The sequence below is a fragment of the Vigna radiata genome, chromosome 7 (assembly GCF_000741045.1).
Source record: "Vigna radiata var. radiata cultivar VC1973A chromosome 7, Vradiata_ver6, whole genome shotgun sequence".
NCBI classification, from domain to species: domain Eukaryota; kingdom Viridiplantae; phylum Streptophyta; class Magnoliopsida; order Fabales; family Fabaceae; genus Vigna; species Vigna radiata.
Genome location: NC_028357.1, coordinates 1,093,403 through 1,102,286, shown reverse-complemented (window position 1 = coordinate 1,102,286; position 8,884 = coordinate 1,093,403). Strand labels below are relative to the sequence as shown.

The window sequence follows — 8,884 nt, the reverse complement described above, 5'->3', positions numbered from 1 at the left end:
AATAAAAAAAAGAAAATTAAAAACATTGAGTTAACATAGTGTAAAAAAAGTCAAATTACGTCACATTTTGAAAAATAAATATTTAATCGAATCAACTTAAAACAAAAGAACTGAATTAAAATTTCATCTGATAGTTTAACTAATTTGAAATGATTATTTCCTAAGGAAGTATCAGAAAAAAATTAACTTGGAATTATTTTTCATCTATTTCGATTTTGGAACCCTGAGTGTCAAGTATGGGTCATCTATCTACAGGAGTACAGCACATGGATAACCATAAATTGAAACGAGTATTTGTTTTCTTCATTTTTTTTAAACCGAGTACAATTTTTCAAAATAGAAACCAAGTATATATATGAAATCAAACCAGAAATATACTTTTAATCTGATTTATCACGTTCCAATTTACTAGTACAGTGAACATTATGAAGTTGACTGCAAAATTTGAAAGAATCACAACCAGATAAAGTACATAATTTTCCGTGTTACGGATGCATGAAAACCGGAGTATGACTCCGCCGGGGAACCACAAGATAAGGTAACACGATCCTTTGGTTGCTTCACATTCCAATATCTATGCACGTTCGGAGGTTGCACCTTTACCTTTCTCCAATTGCTCCAGGTTCTTATCAACTTCCTGTGCTCTCTGAAATGGTACATAAATGCAGTGATACATGCATTCGAAAAACATCTAGATTGAAGCATCAGCTTCTAGCAAGTCAAAGAAACTGGTTAAGACAAGGATGTTGGGGCATTTCTTGATGAACTTTTACATTCTTTTCTTGCTTTCTTGATTTTCTTAAAGAAGTATAAGATATAAATTTATGTTGTTTTCAGCATTTCCTTAAAAAATTCAGTATAAACATAAACAAGTTAATTTACCCGTCCTTAATACCCAAAAAATGTAAATAAAGAGAAAAACATTAGATCAACTTACCAACAACATCAAAACTCACAAGTGAATTTATGTCTTATTTATAAGCCTTACCAACACTTCTGATCATATATGATCCCCACATTGTTCATACAAACAAGTTCACTCGTAAAACTCACCCATTAACTTACCCTTTTATGTGGAAGAAAAATGTGAAATAATACTAATGTTGAATGTTCTCAACATATTCAGACAAGGGGAGACACTTAATTTTCAATGTTATGCCGGCTACCCTAAATCACAAATTACAATTGCAGACAGCTGTCTGTTTTCTGTAAACGCTTACATCCTTGAGAGTCACCACCAGTTACGATACTTAAACAATCTACCTAAATTAACTAATAATTATATAAAAAAGAGGCTACTGAATACGGTGCTAAAGGCTCTCACCACTACGAGTATATCGCAGGCAGAATTACATGGCAGCAACTCTAATGGTCGCACCAAGGATCTCTTTCAACCAGTAATAATGGAAATTCAATAACAACTAGACTAAATAAGAAATTCAATCTCAACAATTATCAAGATACTTTTCCTTTTCATTTTATTTTCTTTTCCAAGCAGTCCTTCCTCCTGACCACACTTCCACATTATCTTAATTGTATCACACAATTCAACAATCCATATACTGTCCAATTTTGTCTCTTACACTAATGCGCAGAATGGGATTCAATTCTTGCACGAGTAAGCAAGGCACGGGGCACCAGGACAGGGCAGAAAGGGGAGGCCTACGCATCTGTCTCCTTTAATTATTGTGGACGCCCAGTTCCTATTTCAACAATGCTATGCACCGGCTTTTCAAGTTGATGGGAATTAAATCCCCCATTAACAGATAATTTTTCAGTAGCAGTAAATGTTCCCTACGTAGCAATATCTCAGTGATTGGAAAGTCCCCTTAATTGTGGTCACCCCTGCCTTGCGGCTACTTTGAGCTGCCTAAATAGCTATGTTGGAAAGTTTATCTAGTTTCACATCGACTAAGATATGGTGTAAATAGGTATACAAAACATGGACAGTCCTCACCTTATATGTTAGTTTCCTAGGGGTGGAATTAAGCCCTAAGCTAAAATTCTCAGACTTGGTTAAAAAACAGCAGTGCCACAAGAGGGAATTCAATTTGCACATTTTAACACAACCAAGAGAGTCAAAATGGAATCAAAGCAGAGATCAAAGAACTGTAGCAAGACAAGCAACAAAACATGTAATCAAGCCAACAAAGATGAACAAAATAAAACTTTCTTCCACTGATAATTGAAAAAAATAAATCAAGCCACGTTGTAAACCATCTAATAGAAGAAAAGTTCCTCCTCAAGAGGATTCATTTCAAAAAAATTTCATGAACGCAAGTTAACTACCCTAACGGAAAACCTTAAAAGATACGTGGACAATAAGCATAAGTTAGTATAATAAAAGCTTTTACTGCTAATAAGAAATCATGTTATTAAAATAGTTAAAATAACAGTCAACAAAATTAAGGAACGTGAATGATAATGTAAAACATGTTTACACGGTTCAAAGAGGAAACAATAAATGCACCATTAGTGTATAGGGTTTTAACCACAACTGCGTGAAAAGTTATATCTGACACGACTTTTGATCGGAATTCAAACCAATCTTTACTTCATAAGATCACTCGTTATATAATACTTAATAATAATAAAAAAAAAAGCAGTGGCACAGATAAATCGAGTTCAATAAATTTAATAAGAAGGAGGAGAAGTAAAAACCGTAGAATGTGTGACAGGAGGCAATTGAATATCAAAGGAGCTTAGAGACATGTTAGCGATCTCGGCGATGGCAGCGTCTCTAACCTCCGCCACGTCACTGCTCAAATCCTCGTACGCAGCCTCGAAGGCCTCTTGCCAGAACCGAGGCAACCTGATCCTACGGTTATTCGTGTACACGTCCCACATGTGCCTCACCACCTTCTCTCTTTCCTCCATTTCCTGCACTCACATTTACCCATTATTAGGTCAAACATGCCGTTAAACCCAGATGCGGAAAGAGCAAAAGGGAAACCTACGAGGACGTCGAGGTGGTCATGGAGCGGCACGTGGAGGTCATGGGAGAAGGTGTTGAGCGTCCCCGACCAGCGGAGCGAGACGGTGCCGGTGAACATTGACCACAGTGCGAGGAGCAAAATGGCCGCCAGTGCCCAGAATTTGTAACTTCCTCTTCCGAATAAACCTGAATCTGAAGTTAGGGTTTCCTTTTTCGCAATTGGGAGTGTCTCTTCATCCTTCATTTCTTGGATTTCAATTGAACAAAACTGGTCGGGTTTTGTTTGGGTATGAAATTTGGCTCTACGTTTTTCTTCTTTCTTCTAACATTGTGGTGGATGCTTCACCATTCGCTTCATCGTTCAGACTCAGATTTGTCCAAAGGGGAAATCAAACCGATCTAAACTGAAGAACAACACTGAACCACAGAATTTCAGTGATTAATACTATTTTAGTTAGTGAAAATAATTCTGAAATCGTGGTCTGTTTGGATAGTGGGATACCGCAATAATATCTGTTTCGTTAAGATAAATTGACCTTTGTTTTAGATGGAGCAATGCTGACCGTTGATTAGACTTAAGCCACCGACATCGACACCGCGTGCAACCGACAAATAGACGACACCGTTTTCGTCACACTTATTAATTAACCCTTTCCACTTTGCCAAGTGCTCTTAAACTTCAAATTAGTTTACATTTAAATTAGGACTTAAAACGATTAGTTAAATGCTAAAACTACAAATTTAGTCGAGTCCTCTGTCGTCTATTATAGTCTACACAAACTTTTCCTCACTAAATGCACCAATTCAATATTTAATATCAGTATAATAATTAAAAATAAAACTTTGAGAAATTAGAACTGTATCAAATACGTAAGCTTTAAGTTGTTTTGTTTTTTAATTAAAATGGGATATTAAACCAGTTCTTAATTAGGCAACTTGATTCAATGCTTTTAATTTGAGATTACTTTTGGTTTTACGAATTTTATTCTAATTTATAGTAGGTAATTTATATTATAAATATTCTATTTTTGTTTTGAAATTTATTTTATTATTTCGACTTGTTTAGTTTCATCATGTTTGACCTTTATTATACTGAATGAAATTAAATTTTCTTATTTAGAAAATACCTAAAATATGATATAAAAAATCGTTTCATTCTATCATCACCTTTCAAGTTTCATCTTCATCAATATGTATACTCTTTATCTAATGCAAAACAATAAAAAGTCTCATTAATCTTATTAAGTTTTTGTAACTAGGTTTTTAGCGCAGGATTTTTTGCTAAAAACCAATTGCATGTCTTCCAAAGGAACGCCTTTGGTTTCAGGAAGAAAAAAGTAAAAGAACAACCAAGCGAGTACAGATACACCAGCAAACATGAAGAAGCTGCCACCAATGGTGAATGCTTTGGAGATTGAAATAAAGCTCATGGAAACCACAGCATTCATGGTTCTATTCACTGCAACTCCTATACTAGCCCCTTGCGCCCTCAACTTCAAAGGGAATATCTCCGTGCTGTACACCCAAGTCACAGGCCCAAGCCCAATGTTAAAGAAAGCAACATAAGCATATGTGGCCACAATGCTAAGACTCAAAGCCCACAATACCTTTTCACTGGATTGATCAACCATGGTCAAACTAAAACCCAAAAGTGTGAGCCCACAAATCATCCCCCCAGTGCTTATTTGCAAGAGGCGCCTTCTACCAACTTTGTCAAGCAAAAACAAAGCCATCAACAAGAAAATTATCTTAGTCAGACCAATTCCAACAGTCGCAAGCAACAGCTTATCCTTACTTCTCACACCAGCTTTCTTGAAGATTCTGGGACTATACAACATCACAGCTTCAATGCCAGTTGCATGCTCGAAAAAATGAATCCCTACTGCTGCAATCACCATCCATCGAACTTCCGGTGTGGGCCTCACAAGCAACTCTTTCCAAACCCCTTCACCCTGTGACTTCTCAGGGACCTTGCCACACGTCTCATCAAACCCTACAGCCACTTTTATTTCGCTCAAACGAAGTTCGGCCTCTTTTGTGCTGTTTGAAACTTTCAACAGCACCTTCCTCGCACCTTCCAAACGACCCTGCATCACTAACCACCTTGGCGATTCTGGCATTGCCATAATAACCAAAGCCAAAGCAAGTGAAGGAAGCGCAGCAACACCAAGCATCAACCTCCATCCAAGCTTCAAGGTCAATTTTCCCAAGAAGAAGTTCGATACGTAGCCAAGTAAGATGCCAATGCCGATACAAAGCTCCGGCAAAGACGTTAGAAAACCCCTGGATGATGCAGAGGAAATCTCTGCCGAGTAAACCGGTGCTATCATAAGAGCAAAACCCACACCCACACCTCCAACGCACCTTCCAACCATTAATATTGCATAGTTGGGGCCGTATCCCATCAGAATTGCACCCAGCATGAACAGAACGGAGGCTAACAAAATTGTGTATCGACGACCGATGTAATCAGAGGTTCTTCCTGCAGCTAATGATCCTACCAACGCGCATAGGTTCAAGATTCCTGCAAGAACCTCTTGCTGGGTATCGCTGATTCCAATATCGTCCTTGATGAATATTATTGCTCCACTCATCACACCAGTATCTGAAACAATGAAACAGAGTTTAATAAACTATACATATATTTTACACCTAACTTCTCTTGAAAGGAAAATAAAAAAAGGGGGAAATATAGCAGAGAAAAAGAATGAAAAAATTGAGAGAGAATGCAAAATTACCGTAACCAGAGATGATGGAAACCATTGAAGCAACTATAGCACAAGCAAAGGCATATTTGTTGAAGGTGGTGGTCTGGTCTTCTCTGCCACCCTGCTCCATTATGATGATAACAGTAATTAATATTAATTTAGTTATAATACTTTAAATTTCAGGTGACTTTGGCTTCCTCGGTAGTGACAGATTTTCTGAAGAGTGAATTGAGTCGAAACTTGTTTATATAGGGACTGATATGTTCCCACTAACTGTGAACTTGTCAAGAGATACTTGGTGGTTGCTGTTATACTAAATATAATATAAAGAAAATTATGACCTAAAAGTCCAATCAAAATAGGGAAATTGGAAATATAAACAAGAGAAAAAGTTGTGTTTGAATTAGTTAAACCATGTGGCACGGGGTTGGCTAGGTTATTTTGGGTTATAATTCCTCCCTATTCTCTATTTGTTTTCTAAACGTTTCTTCATTTTTTAAGCTGTTATTTATGATTCTTTAAGATGGAATAAGTATTTTTGTAATTTTTCTCAAATTTTAAAAATTCAGCAGTTGAAAAGAAATACAGATTGAAGAGTAATTATGATTAAAATGGATAAGGATTGGCACATATCACAATACAAAACCAGATTACTGATACAATCTGTTGGATATGTGCTGAGTAGACTTTTTGGATAACAACCATTGCATTGAAGTAAATTGTAGGGTTATTCAACTATCTTATGCAGTAAAATCTGTGTCTGGCATTAATCAAGTCTGACAGTGAAGTGAGCTGTAAAGTTGATTTTAAATGGATGCAACTCTACTACAGCCAAATCCTTGATTCCAAATATAAATTAGATGATAAATTTGAATTAGCATGTTAGGTAGAAAATAAATAAATAATTGATTATATTCCTATTTTATACTTTATTTATTCATTAATTTCTTTTATCTCTATCCAATAAACAGTTTTCCTTTTTTAATTCTTTTATCCGTTGAACGTTGAGATCAAAATAAAGAAAATATTTTTTTAATAATTTTTTATGATATTTTTTTAATATATATATAATAGTATATAATTAGTTCATTTTAAATATTGTTTTAAAAATAAATTCAAATCAAGTAATAATAAGATAGTCACGCGTAATTTATTATTAAAAAATTATTAATAAAAATTTGTTAAGTATCAAAATCCTTAAAATAAACGTGCATGATAGATTTTTTTAGACAAAAATAATAAACGTGTTGTTTTCTATGATCTAAAGCATGATACACAAAAGCGGAAGGATAAAAAGATTGTTCAAAGTCTTATCTTACCGCGTTGAAGTGTACCTTCCCTTGCAGTACTAAAAATATACTCATGACAGAGATAGATAGTGTTGGAACACACTCACACCATTAAAATATTTTATTTTATTTTAAGAATGTTTTACAAATTTTAAATAATTTGAATTAAATATATTTTTAGTTTTAATTTTTAATGTAGAATTAAAATTTATTTATATATAATTTTTTTATATACTTTTATTTTTAAACTTATAAATAAATAAATATAATCATTTTAATTTTTTAATTCAATTATATTAAATTTTTTACCTATTGAATATTTTTTAAATGATATTAAAATAAAAACATATTAAATAGTGTAAATAATTTAAATATAATATGTAAAAAATGTTAATTAATCGAGTTAAAAAAATTTCATTTATTTATTTTTAAAGTTTATGATGAAAATATATCAAAGTTTTATGTATGTATTAATAGAAAATTTTTAATTATATGTTAAAGAATTAATTATTCAACTTAATAAAAAATGAAGGTAAGCATAGTTTTATTATTATTATTTAATTATTTTATTATATAATAGTGTTATACCAATTAAATAAGACTTCATATTAACATTTAATTTGAATAAGAATCTGCGCACCTGTTCTTCATTTTTACTAAATTTTTACTAATGTCATATCTCCTGAATTTACGTTCAAAATATTAAATTGCAAGAAATTTTCTAAAAGAAAATAATTAATTATTATATTAATTATATTAAATATCATTTTCAAAATAAAAGCAATTAGTATTTATAATATCTTTATTATAAATAAAAAATATAATTAATTTCTGAATTACAATCTAAATTAATCTTTAATATTAATTATAAAAGTCTTAATAAATTATTATTATTAATTTTAAAATAGTATCTAATTTTAAATTAGAAACTAATTTAAACATTAATTCATGGATATTTATTATTACCGATTAGTAACTACAACTTTGGTATCTAAAGTTTTAAATCAATTTAAAATTTAATTTACAAAATAATTATAATTTTCTATGTCAATAATTTTTAATTTATAAAATATTACCTAACCTGGTCAATATAATAATTAATTATTTTTTGTATTCAAAATTGGTTGCTATTTAATAATTTTTTTGCAGTGTTAAAATAAATACCTACTTTTCTTCTTTTTCTTTTTAATAAAAGGACATACCATGGTTTAATAAATATTTAGTATCACCATATTTTTACTAAATGGTAATTACTTAATTTATGTTTTCAATAAAATGATATCCATATTCATATATATTTTCAATTACAAAAACAAATGGGTTAAATTAATTTTTATACGAAAAATATTTTTATTTAAAAACTTTAATTTCAAATATTTACTACTTTTTATTCAAGTTTCAGTCAATATGGCCTTTTAAAATAAAATATAACAGAGAAACATATTTTGGACTTAATACAAACAACCAGTGGTAAAAAGTAAACCAGATTAAAATTGAGAAGAAAATAGAAGTAGTACAATTAGAACAATAATATAAATAAAAAATAAAATCAAATATTTAATGCATGAGAAATTATCTAACTTACTTAACAGAAGTATATTTTAAAAATGTTCTCATGTTTTTTGTGAGGTTTTTGATAGTGAATTAGATCTATATAAAAAAAAAAAGTGAATTATTAAATATTACAGCACTTTACTCTTATGTTTGAGGAGAACGTTTCCTAATGATTATTTTATTCAAAATTAACATCTCTGTCTAAACAAATGCTATAGAGCTAAATAATTGACATATAATACATTAAGGTTATGTTTAGTTAAAGTTTAAAATAATAGTTGTAAAATAAAGTATACATTCATTTTAACTGATTTTTTTTAATTTAAGTCGTTATGTCATTTAATTTCTGATAAAGGTTATTTTCAAACACTATATATATATAAAAAAGAAGTTAAGTT

At 31.4% G+C, this 8,884-nt stretch overlaps 2 protein-coding genes across 2 annotated transcripts; both read right to left on the bottom strand.

Moving 5' to 3' along the window:
• Positions 1-281: 281 nt before the first annotated feature.
• LOC106769340 lies at positions 282-3,446 on the bottom strand. Its single transcript, XM_014654930.2, has 3 exons — positions 2,958-3,446; positions 2,662-2,880; positions 282-646 (listed from the first exon to the last, which is right to left on the bottom strand). The coding sequence occupies exons 1-3, from the start codon at positions 3,177-3,179 to the stop codon at positions 575-577; spliced, it is 513 nt and encodes a 170-aa protein (XP_014510416.1). The 5' UTR covers positions 3,180-3,446; the 3' UTR covers positions 282-574.
• A 695-nt stretch (positions 3,447-4,141) lies between these two features.
• LOC106767389 (probable polyol transporter 3) lies at positions 4,142-5,881 on the bottom strand. Its single transcript, XM_022782656.1, has 2 exons — positions 5,674-5,881; positions 4,142-5,540 (listed from the first exon to the last, which is right to left on the bottom strand). The coding sequence occupies exons 1-2, from the start codon at positions 5,771-5,773 to the stop codon at positions 4,177-4,179; spliced, it is 1,464 nt and encodes a 487-aa protein (XP_022638377.1). The 5' UTR covers positions 5,774-5,881; the 3' UTR covers positions 4,142-4,176.
• Positions 5,882-8,884: the final 3,003 nt, after the last annotated feature.